General features: G+C 42.0%; 2 protein-coding genes across 4 annotated transcripts in view; one reads left to right on the top strand and one right to left on the bottom strand.

Moving 5' to 3' along the window:
* Nucleotides 1-6630, top strand: part of WDR19 (WD repeat domain 19) — a 92734-nt gene extending 86104 nt beyond the window's left edge. For both annotated transcript variants that reach the window (XM_014576749.4, XM_014576748.4), the window contains 3 exons: nucleotides 2307-2430; nucleotides 4088-4164; nucleotides 5743-6630. In XM_014576749.4, coding sequence (XP_014432235.3) covers nucleotides 2307-2430; nucleotides 4088-4164; nucleotides 5743-5857 — 316 coding nt within the window. In that variant the 3' untranslated portion in view covers nucleotides 5858-6630. The remainder of the gene's footprint in view (nucleotides 1-2306; nucleotides 2431-4087; nucleotides 4165-5742) is intronic.
* Nucleotides 6631-8799: 2169 nt separating this feature from the next.
* The window catches only part of RFC1 (replication factor C subunit 1), an 81819-nt gene continuing 75030 nt past the window's right edge, over nucleotides 8800-15588 (bottom strand). For both annotated transcript variants that reach the window (XM_075930561.2, XM_075930560.2), the window contains exons 22-25: nucleotides 12268-12413; nucleotides 10992-11205; nucleotides 10410-10592; nucleotides 8800-9489 (exon numbers count right to left, since the gene is read on the bottom strand). In XM_075930561.2, coding sequence (XP_075786676.2) covers nucleotides 9412-9489; nucleotides 10410-10592; nucleotides 10992-11205; nucleotides 12268-12413 — 621 coding nt within the window. In that variant the 3' untranslated portion in view covers nucleotides 8800-9411. The remainder of the gene's footprint in view (nucleotides 9490-10409; nucleotides 10593-10991; nucleotides 11206-12267; nucleotides 12414-15588) is intronic.

Genomic DNA, 15588 nt, shown 5'->3' on the forward strand with positions numbered 1-15588 from the left:
GTCTATACTTGTTTTTATTTCAACAAAACAAGTTATGTATCATATAAAATGTAAAAGTACCTTAAATTTATATTTAAATTACAAATTATGTAAAATTAATTTAAAAATTTGAGCAAATAATTTTACACATCAAATGTTGTAATATAAAATATACCTAAAACAATCTATAATAATGAATAACTATGACTTTCTGACAATGTACATTTTCTTTGGTAGCCCTAGAGTTGTCACAGGTGTCTGGTATTGGTGCCTTCTGCCTGGCACCTAAAATGTTCCCCCCCCCCCCCCCCCGTCAACAAACCATCTGGGTATTATAGGTGGCCCTGAAAGCTATCCATTTTCGTTTGTGTGGCCCTCAGTAGGCTTTAAGTTTGACATGCCTGCTTTACACCCATGTTGCACAGGTATGAAAGTTCTAAAGTGAACTGAACCTATGAAGTCCTAGTAGTTCTTCTATATTTGTATTTTCAGTGGCCAGTTCAGCAGCACCCCTGGGCATAGCACTCTGTACCTTTCTGAAATACAAGAGTTTAAAGAGGGGCCAAAAATAAATACCAAGTCAAACAGGCACTGTCAGGTTCCTTCTCCTTCCCCCTAATTTTTAATGTTTAGACCAGCTATGCAACACGTGGCCTGCAGGCCCCATTTGCTGTTTATGTGGGGCTCAACACACAGCCAGCGGGTGGGAGCCAAAACAAAGTGTTCAATATAATGGCCTTCTGTTTGTATTTTAGTAGTTAAATTCCTGGACTGTCATTGCTCATTAAAAGTGCTGTCCTGGGTGGAAATTGGGTAAATATTGCATTTTATTAATATCAGCAGAACTGACAAATGGGGCCTGCGAGTTGTGTAGTCTTGCCTTAAACTTTGTATTCATGCCTATCAGTGTGAAAGAAGTTATTGGCATATTTGCATGTATATGAAACCACATATGTGTATGTCCTGTAAACATGTCAGAGTGGAATCAGGATCCCTCACAAAGAAAAAGAACCTACAGACTGCAATTCTACAAATCAAATTAGTATGTAGCTCTTACAATGCTGAAGTTTAAAGCCTAATTTTTAACATCTAAATATGGTGAGTGGTGCTTAAGAAATAGAGATGAGATAATTTTATATAACATATAACCACATTGCTACTGGGAGGTTTGCGAGATTAAGAATTCATAATGGTGATCCAGCATTACTTAATGGCAAATAAATGCTTCAAATTAATGGAGGAATCACTTACCTATGAAATACAATAAGGAGAATATGAAGTATTCAAGGGGAAATTACTTAACAGGTAACAGAATATTTAAATGGACACTGAACATTATTCAAATTAATGTTTTGCTCTTTACAGAAGTAAGATGAAGGGATGGATTGAACCCTCAGCAAGTTTGCAGATGACACTAAGATAGGGAAAGAGGTAGAGATGCTGGAGGGCAGGGATAAGGTCCAGAATGACCTAGACGGATTATAGAGGATCGGGCCAAAAGAAATCTGATGAGGTTCAACAAGGACAAGTGTAGAGTCCTGCACTTGGGATGGAAGAATCCCAAGCGTTGTTATAGGCTGAGGACTGACTGGCTGAGTAGCAGTTCAGCAGAAAAGGACCTTGGAATTATAGTGGATGAGTAGCTGGATATGAGTCAACAGTGTGTCCTTGTAGCCAAGAAGGCTAATGGCGTATTAGGTTGCATTAGGAGGAACATTGCCAGCAGATCTAGAGAAGTGATTATTCCCCTTTCTTCGGCTCTGGTGAGGCAACATCTGGAGTAGTGTCCCCCGTTCTGGGGCCCCCCACTACAGAAAGGATGTGGACACATTGGAGAGGGTCTAGCAGAGGGCAACCAAAATGATTAGGGGCTGAAACACATGACCTATGAGGAGCGACTGAGGGATTTAGGTTTGTTTAGTCTGCAGAAGAGAAGAGTGAGGGGGGATTTGATTAATCTTCAGCTACCTGAAGAGGGGTTCCAAAGAGGATGGAGTGATCTGGTCTCAGTGGTGACAGATGAGCAATGGTCTCAAGTTACAGTGGGGGAGGTCTAAGTTGGAAATTAGGAAAAACTATTTCACTAGGAGGGTGGTGAAGCACTGGAATGAGTTACCTAGGGAGGTGGTGGAATCTCCATCCCTCGAGGTTTTTAAGTTTCAGCTTGACAAAGCCCTGGCTGGGTTGATTTAGTTGGGATTGGTCCTGCCTTGTGCAGAGGGGTGGATTTGATGACCTCCTGAGGTCTCTTCCAGCTCTGATTCTATAAGATGTGGACTTTTGTGAAGGATTCATTGTACTTGATTCATATCCTATCTTATTTCCAGACGGCCGGACACATCTGAGGCAGAAGAACCAACTACTCCATGCCCATATTGTGAATTCTTGCTTCCAGAGTGTGAACTCCTCTGTCCTGGATGTAAAAACAATCTTCCATACTGCATTGCAACTGTGAGTACTTTAAATTGAATGACAAATTCTTCCCCTTCCCAGATACATGTGCACATGCTCACACACACAGTTTGAGAATACAGGCAGGCCCCGGGTTACGTACAAGATAGGGACTGTAGGTTTGTTCTTAAGTTGAATCTGTATGTAAGTCGGAACTGGCGTCCAGATTCAGCCGCTGCTGAAACTGATCAATTTCAACAGCAGCTGAATCTGGACGCCAGTTCTGACTTACATACAGATTCAACTTAAGAACCCCAGGCGTCCCCAAGTCAGCTGCTGCTGAAACTGATCAGCAGCTGATTCCAGGAAGTCCGGGGCAGAGGCTTCCTGTAGTCAGCCACTGGTCAGTTTCAGCAGCGGCTGACTTGGGGACCCCTGGGGCAGAGCAGCTGGGGTGCTGCCGGGTTGGTCCAGTAGCGCCCAGAGCGGCGCTGCGGGACCAACCCGCAGCGCCCCAGCTACTGTACCACAGGTGTCCGGAGCAAAGCCGCAGAGCACGGGGGCAGCGGGACAGCCCAGATGTGCTGTGGCTGTCCTGCTGCCCGCGTGCTCCAGGGCTTTACTCTGCTTTGCTCCCCATCCCCCTGGTCTGCAGACCAGGGGGACGGGGAGCAAAGCAGAGCAAAGCCGCGGAGCACGCGGGCAGCGGACAGCCCAGACGCGTCTGGGCTGTCCGCTGCCCGCGTGTTCCGCCGCTTTGCTTCCTCTCCCTGGTGTGCTGGAGACCAGGGAGAGGGAGGGCCCCGTTCATAACTGCGGATCCGACATAAGTCGGATCTGTGTAACTCGGGGACTGCCTGTACTTCCATTAGTTTAGCACTGTGTACAGTCTGCCTCTTCCTTTCTGTAAAATGTCAAACTGGTTGGTGAGTAACATTCCTCTCAATTTATAACTTATCCATACATGTCTAGTGAAGTCTCTACCCTACTGTTTAAATGAGAACAAAAAATAACCACTTATGTTGCTAAAATTTAATGAAATCAATACATATTTACAGTCAAATTATTTGGTGACTGAAAATTTGATCTCAGGTTGGACAAAGTGGTATGCAGACAGCCTCACAGCCTGGGTACCTTCTGTATGCATGCTTAGCAAGTGAAATCTGGTACCGAGAACAAACTCCAATATTTTAAAAAGTGCATACATTTTTGGTAATTGTCCTTTGCTGTACTTTTACCAAAGAAGGGAAGGAAGGGAGAATTATAAATAGCAGAAATGTGTTGAAATTCCAATCCATAACAATATTCATTCAACAGATGCAAAAATGAAGTGTCCAAATTTATCTATTATGTTTGCTTGAAAATAAATTACAGTAGAGTTAAATCTAGTCACACTATATGGCAGTGTTTCTTAAACTGTGTTCCGCAGAGAACAACAGAATTCAAAATGGCCAACCTGAAAGGGGCAGGCAACTTTTTTTCCCCCCCTCTAAGTTTCCTAACTTCCCCCCCAACACTTCCCCCGCCCCCCAATAAAAAAATCGTTGGAGTTCCTCAGTCTTAAAAAGTTTAAGAAACACTGCTATAGGGTATTTGATACCATTGCAAGTTAGCGATACTGTTCTCCCATTACATTTTTTAGAATTAAGATCTTGCACTGTAGACAGGAGCAGAATTGAAGAGTTCAGGTTTAATAATTGAAAACTTTGACCTCCAGGGTCGGCATATGGTAAAAAGTGACTGGACGGTGTGCCCACATTGTGACTTCCCTGCCCTGCACTCAGAGTTCAAAATGTAAGTTGCCAGAAAAAAATTGTTTAAAAAAAACAAACAAAACAAAACAAAACACCTTATTCAGCAGGAAAGATTCCAAAGTTTCTACAGTGAATTAAACCAGAAAGAAGCTTTAACCTTTTCATTCTGAAGGCCAATCATTGATTTGTATTCCACATTTTCACCATAGTGCTACTTCAGCATGAACAAATTTGGTCATGTCAAATGCATGCTACAACTAGAGAAGGCAGACACTGGTGCAACCTTTAAAAGAAAATTGCAGTAGGCATCCACAGCTTCCCAACACTTTTTTTCCTTCCCTTCTCCTAGAAGTCAGTGCAGAAATACACCAGTACTGATCTGAGGAGTCACAACTGTCCATATTGTCCTCTTAAGACTCAAAGGGCCATTCACCTCACTCACCCTCAGAACATCTGGGTCAGAATGTACCTTATCAGTGCATTCTCCACAGCTCTTCTGCCTTAAGTAAGGGAATAACTCCTGATTGGCAGTTGTGGGGAAGCAGGAGCAGTTCCTCCACTCAGTTAGTGTACCTTTAAACAGAACTGCCTTCTCAGGAGTGAGCCTTCCCTTTCAATATTCTTTTATTCTATGAACTGACTCCTTTTGGATTTGCAGATTTTACTTTGAACCTCAGTAGCTGTAAGACTGCATATTTGATTTCTCAAATGAGACGGGAGCTTTAAATAGTTACTATCATAGCTCATCTCCACAATATAGTGGGCTAGACAGCTTTCCAAGAGCTTCAGTCACAGTTTGTGCTTTACTATAGCAGCTTTCAGGAAACCCCTTCTTTCCTAATTGTAAGTAGTTATGGTGGAACCTCAGGCTCTGTCTACACTGCAGGCTTCTTGTGTAAGAACGGCCATTCTTGCGCAAGTACATTTACAGTAAAGCATCAGAAGAGAGGTCTCCTTGCACAAGAGTTATTTCTCTCCCCACGAGAAATAAGCCCTCTTGCACAAGGTGGCAGTGTGGACAGGCAACAGGGGTTTCTTGCGCAAGAAACCCCTATGACTAAAATGGCCATCAGAGCTTTCTTGTGCAAAAGCACATGGCAGTGTGGACACACTTTTGAGCAAGAACTCTTGCACAAAACAGTTCTAGGGCAAGAAGCCTGCAGTGTAGACGTAGCCTCAGTTTTGAACTGCCCAGTCAATCTCATACCTCATTTGGAACTACAGAATCAGGCAGCAGCCAACCACCACAACAAAAATCCTACTCAAAAAAAGAAAGCGGCATTTTTTTCTGTATTGTAAAGCCTCTAGTAAATCAACGTTCAATTGTAAACTTTTGAAAGAACGATGTTTTGTTCCAATTTAGAAACATCTCCATTCCTCAGGTGTTTGTATATCTGAGGTTCTACTGTATTTGCTACCTTACAACAGAATCATTTCCCCTCCACCCCTACTAAAATTGATAGATTAAGGCCAGAAAGAACAGCTACAATTATCTAGTTTGATTACCTGCATGGCAGAACACAGAATTTTTCCCTATTAATTCCTGCATCAAGCCCAACATGTGGTTAAAAATATTGTCAGGAATGTAATTTGACCTGAAATATTTCTTTTATAATAGCATGTTGCAGAGTGAAAATGTATGTCCAATGTGCTCTGAAAGAGTTAGCATTGTCCACCTTAAGAAGATAGGTGACTACACACCATACCTCAACCCAGAAGAAATGGAACAATGAATTTATTCAAGTGTGTCAGCCACTTTCAGAACAAATCCTTAAGAAGAGATGCAAGAAATGAGCCAAGATACAGCAAGTAGCTTAAATGAAAACTGATGGCTTACAATGCTCAGTGTTCAAAGGAAGCAACCACCTCCTTGTCATTTGCTGCCATTAATTCACTTCTTGCTCTGTTCTACAGTAAATACTGGTTTGGGTAAACATTTTGGATCCAGTAGGTGTCACTATTTTCAAGTACCAGAATGGACTTTTTAGGAGGGAAAGTTTAGCTAAAATATACACATTGGTTTGTAATTCAGGTGGCTAAAGCTTAATACTGTTCAGATGGCAACTATTATGTGAGTAATTAGTGCATTGTACCAACAGCCCTGCAGATTGACACAGTGGCTATTAAGCATTTTTCAAAAGAAATTATCACTATATGATGTAGATGTAGGATTGATGTTTAGATAGTTAGAGAAGCTATTATAAAACTGAACTTCTTTCATAATGTTAATTGCCCATTAAAAGATAATTTACATTATATTGACAAGCAATTAATGTTTTAATGCGCAGAAAATAGGCAGTTGTACCAAGCTGAATCTGCTTTGAAGACTGAGTAATTTGGGTCCTTGAGAAGTGTTGTGGCATTGAGGAAGCTTCTTACTGGTTTGGTAGATTTCCCTCCCTTCCCCAACAATTTAATACTGGAGCAATTGTCAATTTTGGTGTCTTTGGATAAATTTAATATTTAATTTTTGTACTTAAAGCAGAATAAATCAAATTTTACCCCATGTTTATCTGAAAGTCTGTTCAGCTTCAGCAGCACATATGGGAAGAGTGTGAACTCTTCCATTTTTCAGTGTTCTGGGCTGCATGTGTAAATATCACTTCATGACGGGAGTAGTACCAATAGAATTTCCTCTGCATCTGTTGTGTGACTGCTCCCATTGCAGCATGAAAGCACTAATTCTCACAGGCTGCGTCTAGACTGGCCAGTTTTTCCAGAAAATCAGCCACTTCTCAAGAAAAACTTGCCAGCTGTCTGCACTGGCCACTTGAATTTCCACAAAAGCACCGACAATCTCATGTAACTGAAGCAAAATGCAGGACGATGTAGCACTTTAAAGACTAACAAGATGGTTCATGGGCCAGACCCACTTCCTCAGATCAAATAGTGGAAGAAAATAGTCACAACCATATATACCAAAGGATACAATTAAAAAAAATGAACACATATGAAAAGGACAAATCACATTTCAGAACAGAAGGGGAATGTGGGCAGGGTGGCAAGGAAGGTAAGTGTCTGTGAGTTAATGATATTACAGGTGGGGAAAGGTATATGTCTGTGAGCTAATGGTATTAGAGGTGATAATTGGGGAAGCTATCTTTGTAATGGGTAAGGTAGTTGGGGTCTTTGTTCAATCCCCCCGGAGAGTGTCGAATTTTAGCATGAATGACAGTTCAGAGGATTCCCTTTCAAGTGCAGATGTAAAAGGTCTTTGTAGCAGAATGCAGCTAGTTAAGTCGTTGAAACAGTGTCCTTTCTGGTTGAAATAGCAAGAAATTGTTTTTTCTTTGTGATCCTGTCTGATATCTGTTTTGTGGGCATTAATCCTTTGGCGAAGTGTCTGAGACGTTTGTCCAATGTACATAGCAGATGTACACTTTCGGCACATGATAGCATAAATTATATTTCTGGATGCGCAGGAATGTGTGTTCTTGATCTTATAACTCACTTGGTTAGGTCCAATAATGGTATCAGCAGAATGAATATGTGGACAAAGTTGGCAACAGGGTTTGTTGCAAGGGAAGGTACCAGGGTTGGTATTAGTTTATGTCCTGTGATTGTTGGTAAGAATCATCTTGAGGTGGTTGTCTATAGGAGACTATGGGTCTGTCTCCCAGAGCCTCTTGGAGTATGGTATCCTGTTCCAGTATAGGCTGTAGTTTATTGATAATGTGTTGGACAGGTTTAAGTTGGGGGTTGTAGGTGATGACAAGTGGTGTTCTATTGTTGGTTTTCTTGGGTCTGTCTTGAAGTAGATGGTTTCTAGGTATTCGTCTGGCTCTTTCAATTTGCTTTTTTATTTCTCTGGGTGGGTAGTTGAGACTTATAAATGCTTGGTAGAGATCCTGAAGCTTCTGATCTCGGTCAGTGGGATTAGAGCAGATGCGGTTGTATCGAAGGGCTTGGCTATAGACGATGGATCGTATGGTGTGTTCTGGATGGGAGCTGGAAGCATGTAGGTAACTGTATGAGTCGGTGGGTTTTCTGTAGAGAGTTTTGTCTAATTTTCCATTGTTGATTTGTACTGTGGTGTCCAGGAAGTGGACCTCTCGTGTAGAATGGTCCAGGCTGAGGTTGATGGTGGGGTGTAGGTTGTTAATCTCCGTGGAATATCTCCAGTGTTTCTTGGCCATGCGTCCAGATCATAAAGATGTCATCCATGTAGCGTAAGTAGAGAAGGGGTAAAAGGGGACGGGCGTTCAGGAAATCTCATGTAAGATTGTCAGTGTTCTTGCAGAAATACTGTGCTGTTGCCGTTCGGGCAAAAGTCCTTCTGCGCAAAAGGGCCAGTGAAGACAGCCCAGATTTGTTTTCCGCAAAAAAGCCCCGATCACAAAAATGGCGATCGGGGCTTTTTTTTGTGGAAAAGTGCGTCTAGATTGGCACAGACGCGTTTCTGCAAAGAGTGCTTTTGTGGAAAAGCGTCCGTGCCAATCTAGACATAGCCACAATGTTTTCCACTCTGCTGACCTAAAAGAAACAGAGCTTTTCAATGCTTCTGTACTTCAAACAAAATGAGAGGGAGAATAGAGGTGGAAGGCAAAACAGAAAAAATTCCCATGCACACAGTGTAGCCCCAAAAGCTGAGGTAGTATGTTACAGCTTGCTGGGGACAAATACTGTATCCAAGCAATGAAAGGGGAAATAAGTGAATAAGCCAAATATTTAAAAATATTTGTCAAACTAATTTTATTGTAGTTTTTATACACTGCGGCATTTTTAATGTACAAAAGAAATAGGCAATTTAAGTATTTTTTCCCTTATATACAAGATTTAACCACATAATAGCAGAGATTTAGTAAAAATGTTCAAAGCCTTATGAAGAAAGCCTCCTGCCATCTATACCAATAGCCTAAGCCAGTGGTGCCCTCAGGTGCCGCCAGGGCACTTATGTGCACCCGCCAAGTGATCTGGGCCAGCGCATAAACAGCCCTGCTTCCGGACGCGCAACAGCCCCAAAAGGCTGAGGACCACTGGTCTAAGCCCTTCTTTCAACATGTTACTTCTGAAACTGGTGCTTATTTACAGGTGACTTTCAAGAAGCAGACTAAAGTCTACATTGTTAACATTTACAAGGTATAAAAAAAAATATTGTCAACATGCTGCAAAGTTACATTACCCCTGCATAGGCGCAAGTGCAAAGCAGCCACTCCACCGGTTCTATCCTTCTAATTGTAACAGGATCATTGCTTGCCTAGTGCTACCCACTTTCTGGCAGTAAAGCTGTGTTCAAAGGTCAGGTGATTACCTAATGTAATCAGTCAGTACTGAACAATTCAGCATCTCATTTCTTTATTTTTCCTTTTCTTGCTTCTTCTCTAATTGCTGCTTTTGATTGCTTGGAAGACTTGGCCTTTTTTTGCTGGAAATAAAGTTTAAAATGCAGGGTCAGTGTGCTATGCTAAATTGTGATAGAAAAACATAGTAATCAGCATGGCAACACGAAGTCAAAAGAAAGTGTTAACAAAAGTAAGGATATCAAACTATCAGTTACTTCCAATTTTGTGCCCTGATCCTATAGCAGTTCAGTAACCAAAATAAAGCCTCTAAAGACTTTAAAAAGGATGTGGCCTGTACAGGTCTTCATTAAGTCTGTTGCCAAACCTCAATGCACATAGTAGGGGTTCCCATCCATCCCCTTCTTTTTTGGGGACTTCCTGCTCTCTCCTTCCAACCTGGGTTCTATACATTCCCATACCAGGAGCTGTGTCTCTGCCACCATATTTCTCCAGCTGAGAGATAAATCATTCAGAATGGCAACAACATTTTAAATTGTATTGGAAAAAGGAGCAACACTGAAATGTTTTGCTGGCACTAGCCATTCAATTTATAGATGCTTCGAACTGACTGAAGGTGCTGGCTCTGACAACCAGATGCAGGGAACTTGCAGAGCTCCTATTTTACTTTTCAGATTTTTATCAAAATGGGCAAGATGTGTCCTACTATGGTTGAAGCATCCCCAGAAATTATGGAAGGTATCAGATGAGGGGTTCAATTGCATTACAAACAGAATATGAGACTGAAAACAGGGTCTTGCTTCACTTGGCCAATCATCAACTACTTGAATACTAGACAATAGTGCTCCAGCAAAATTCAAACCTACCACCAGAAAATGCCACCTTATTTGCAACATGATTAAATTTAGAACAGTCAAAGTTAACACCCAGCAAACTGGGGAAATGGGGGAGGGTGGTTCTAGCCCCTAGTGCAATGAGCCCTAGTAAGATGGTCTGACTTCTAAAAGGAGACATTAGGTGTTGTACTATCAACTGGAAATATTACCTTGATCATTGCATCACTTTCAATAGAATCATGCTCATCCTCAGACTGAAATTCGTCAGCATTCAACTCTTCATTCAGTTCTGAAGCCAACCCAGGCTGCCGTTTAGATGTCTTTACTGCATGCAGGGCATATGGTATCAAATGTGCCTCCTTGTTATATGCACGTGTAAAAGCTGCTTTGACCTGTTCAGAGTTGAGGAGACACACTGTAAGCACTAGATTGAAGACTCCACATTTTTGGCTATCGAAGCTGTTATCTAGTCAAGGGTGCCCCCGGGGAAGAGTACATGTATGCCTAAGGTTTGCCAACAAAGGGACAGCTATCAGGGAATAAGTGTGGGGAGGACACATCTAAAACACATATAGAAGGCCTAAATCTGTACTACCTGAGATCAGTCAGTCAGTCACTTAGCTTTCAAAATTGTAACTGCCGACAGCACAAATGGCACCCTGATTCTGCCAGCCATCTCCTGTCCCATTACCACTTCACAGTGGACACTTCCGTGTTTTATTCACGAGGTCAAAAAGTTACCCTACATTTATAGAAGAAGGCAAAAGCAGACCAAAGCTACTGAATTTTACCTTGGGGTCCAGTTTAGAAAAGGGAGTAGGTTTGCCTCCCCAGCTGGATATTTCCATAATATTTTCAACATCTTCTCTCATCAAGCAATAAGAGTCCATGAATGTTACAGCATCTTGTACACCTTCTGTTCCCATGCTTGTCAAGGGTCTAACAAGTGCATCCCTCAAGTATGACAAATACTCCATGTTTACGGCTCTCTTGCTAGTGTGAGTTCTTGCCAAATGAAGAAAGATTGTGTTTAAAAGTGTACCTCAAGAATTTAAGTCAACAAATGACGTTAAGAATCAGCTGTGGCTAGACCACCACAATGCAGGCTGTACCTCTGCAAGGAGTCACCAGTGGTGAATTTGCAGATGCCCCTGCTTAACAATATCTCTATTCCAGCCCTGAACAGACCATGTCATTCGCAGTGGACTAGCTAGCAAGGGTCATCCCACAGCAAAAGAAAGAAAGAAATTAGGTCTAACTACAATTTTAAAAAAGAAATCTCAATCTATTTGATTATATAAAAATAGCTTTCTACCATCGGCTTACTGACCATCTTCATGCTAACTCGCTGTTGTTGGTAGCCTATGGCTCAGCTTTTGGAATGCTACCATTGCCAGCCAATGCACATGTCTTCTCTCACTTTCTCTAATGGACCTTTAATATTAAAGGGAGGAGCCTGTTGTAAATAGAGGCTTTTCCCTTTCTCACACATTTGGCTCTGATCCTCCCAGTCCCAGTGCTACATTCTCTCCCAAACCCATTCAGTGTTCAAAGACAATAAGGAGTCCTGTAACACCTTAAGACTAACAGATTTATTTGAGCATTAGTTTTTATTGGCAAAAACCCACTGTCAGATGCATGGAGTGGAAATTAGAAGCAAGCATAAATATCCATGTTTAATATATTTAAGTGGAATGAATATTTAGTATATTTAAGTATATTTATGCCTCTTGAACTTCCATTCCATGCATCTGACAAAAAAAGGCTTTTGCCCATGAAAGCTTATACCCAAATAAATCTGTGGATACAGACTAACATGGCTACCACTCTGGAATGTAGCAGCATTCAATCCTATTTCTAATCCATTTGCTCTCCTTTCTCACTGGTGCCTCTCCTGTGAGAGACAGCAGTCTCATTTTTCTCCTCACCTGCTACTCTCCAGAACCCAGATTCTCTCAACTACATCAAGATAACGATCTAAAATAGAACTGAGTTACATTAACTCAGTAAGACTAAACCATCCTAAAACAGTGCACACTAGGAAGCACAGCAAGAAGTCTGCATTACCTGAGACTCATGTGCATTGCCAGTTCTTGAACAATCCGGTCATGTTTGCCTGTGGATGAAAATTTCCCCAGCCAGCTTGGAAAGTTAGGAAACTGTGACATGTAACCTCTCATCAGCTCCCCAGGGAGAACACTCGAATAAATGGCCTGAAAGGTGAAGTGCACAAATTCAGCTTAGCAGTAAATGTTTATAACACTGGCATCAGGAGTTCCTGATGACACACTGAAAATACAAATCATGCTACAGCAATATTGGTGTGTTGAAATTAACAATAGACAAAACCTATGCAAATATAGGATGTGTCTACTCTGCAAACAAAGGCCCATGGCTGGCCCAGGTCAGCTGACTTGGGCCCAGACTGGATCCCCGACTCTGGGTCCTTATAATGAGAAGCACCTCAGAATATTTATACTACAACTTTTAGCCATGCAGCCCAAGCCACTGTCTGAGGCTCAGTGCCAGGGATTTTTTAGCACAGTCTAGTCATACCTATATGATATCTGGGAGGCTATGGAATAATCTGCTGTGGGAAGTGAGAGTTGGCCATCTAATAAATTCTAAGCCAAAATGAGAGCATTGCGCTCATCTAGTCCCATGGAGTCCAGCCAGTTCTGGAGCAATAGCCACTATAGTGGCTACTGCTATAGCAAGCTGGCCACACTCAATCAGCCAAATAGCCACATATGCCTAGTGGATTGCATGTTGGACACCACGGCTCTAGTCTGACCTGCTGCATAACACAAACCAGGCCATAGAAATTCCCCAGAAATATCTGTTTTGAAATAGAGCAGATCGTTCAGAAAACGACGCTTGACTTAAGTGCCAGTGCTCAAGAATCCCTGGATACAGGGAGATCTAGACAGAACAAAGCATTAGAAAACATAGTGGAAAGATAGAAACAACCCTACAGTGGTTATGTGGTGGATTACATTTATTAGATCTTTCTCATTTTTAATTTCTAAAATGCACCATATCCACTGAAAGAAAATCCCAGATCACTTACTTATTCTAAAGACTGTTACCCTGTTAATATTAAATCTAAATGACTAGTTTAAGCCCCGTAAATTGACATGTTTCTAGAAGTGAGTGCAAAAAGGTTAGTATCCCTTTGCAAAGGAAATGCATATTTTCTAATATATTTGTTGCTTTTAGGTGATTACATATGTGGTGTACCAGCCATCAGCACAGCTGATTATATGCCACGGGGTTTATATGACATGAACCCCTCATCATAGGCATTACAGATTTCAAAGCTATTTTCAGTCATATAGCTAGAGGTGAAATACAGCTATTGATACATGGCATAAGATAGGCTTTTAATTTATCCTATTAAGACACTTTAACACAGGGCTACTAAACTTGGAAATCTCCAGGGCCCACAATGATACAGCACATGCTAAGGGCCGCAACTTAAGTGTGGTTACATACACATGAATATATATGCAAATAGCTTATTTCACACTGACAGGCATAAATACAAAGCACTTCCCACAATCTCCCAGCACCTCCTCCGTGGGGGCTAGAAACGCTGTACCCATCTATTCCATCCAGCTCATCCACTTGTGTCTTTCAATGATCACCCCACCTGGGAGACACCTCACTATTGTGGAGCATGTTCCCAGGGGAGGCATGTTCAAAGGATCCCACCCGTGGGCCACGTGTTGAGCCTTGTGTAAACCCAAACTGCCCCCCCAGCCCACAAACAAACAGGCCAAGGGCCGCATGTTGAGTAGTACTGCTTTAACAGATGTCAGTCCACTCAACTGTCAAAGATATTAATACAGAGCCTGATGTTTCTGGCTCTGCTGCCTTCAGAACATCTCCTAAAATGGCTATTTCTATGGGATTGTCTCACCGGGACCAGATGGCATTCACCCAAGAGTTCTGAAAGAACTCAAAGGTGAAATTGCGGAACTATTAGCTGTGGTTTGTAACCTATCCTTTAAATCCGCTTCTGTACCCAATGACTGTAAGATAGCCAATGTGACACCAATATTTAAAAAGGGCTCTAGAGGTGATCCTGGCAATTACAGACTAGTAAGTCTAACGTCAATACTGGGCAAATTAATTGATATTATAGTAAAGAACAAAATTGTTAAATACATAGATGAACATAATTTGTTGGGGAAGTCAACATGGTTTCTGTAAAGGGAAATCATGACTTATTAATCTACTAGAGTTCTCTGAGAGGGTCAATGAACATGTGGACAAGGGGGATCCAGTAGATATAGTATACTTAGATTTCCAGAAAGCCTTTGACAAGGTCCCTTACCAAAGGCTCTTAAGTAAAGTAAGTTCTCATGGGATAAGAGGGAAGGTCCTTTCGTGGATTGATAACTGGTTAAAAGACAGGAAACAAAGGGTAGGAATAAATGGTCAGTTTTCAGAAGAGAGGGGTAACTAGTGGTGTCCCCCAAGCATCTGTGCTGGGACCAATCCTGTTCATCTTATTTATAAATAATCTAGAGAAAGGGATAAACAGTGAGGTGGCAACATTTTCAGAGGATACTAAACTGTTCAAGACAGTTAAAACCAAAGCAGACTGTGCAGAGCTTCAAACAGATCTCACCAAACTAAGTGATTGGGCAACAAAATGGAAAAAGAAATTTAATGTCGATAAAATTAACATTGGAAAAAATAATCCCAACTATACATACAATACGATGGGGACTAATTTAGCTACAGCTACTCAAGAGAGACCTTGGAATCATTGTGGATAGTTCTCTGAAAACAGCCACGCAGTGAGCAGCAGCAGTCAAAACAGCAAACAATGTTAGGAATCATTTAAAAAACGATATAGAATAAGACAGAATATTTTATTGCCTCTATGGGTAGATCTACACATCAAAGTTAATTAGAAAAAAAGCCATTATTTCGAATTAACTTTCCTAGCGCTTATTTCGAATTTGGTAAACCTCATTCTACAAGGAATAACGCCTAATTCGAAATAAGCACTGTGTAGCCGCTTATTTTGAAATAGGGGCCTCCAGCCCTTCCCAGTTTCACCTGGTGGCCACTCTGGGCCAAACCACGAAAACTCCTCTCCTCTCCCCCAGCCCCAGAGCCCTTAAAGGGGTAGACTCTGGCCACACTGTACATGCAAGAGCCAGGCCTGCCAGCAGTCACTGCCCCTGACCCAGTGGCCCTGCAATGAGCCGGGCAGCCAGTGCCAGCCAGCTGTCCACCGCCCAGTCCCCCAGCTCCCAGGAGCCAGCCAGGGGCCGGAGACGGCGGGCACCTTCCTGGACAAGTGCAGAGATCATGGACCTATTGAGGTTTGGGGGGAGGCCAACATTCAAGATCTCCGCACTAGACGGAGGA

The sequence above is a fragment of the Pelodiscus sinensis genome, chromosome 4 (genome assembly GCF_052426305.1).
Source record: "Pelodiscus sinensis isolate ZL-2025 chromosome 4, ASM5242630v1, whole genome shotgun sequence".
NCBI classification, from domain to species: Eukaryota; Metazoa; Chordata; order Testudines; family Trionychidae; genus Pelodiscus; species Pelodiscus sinensis.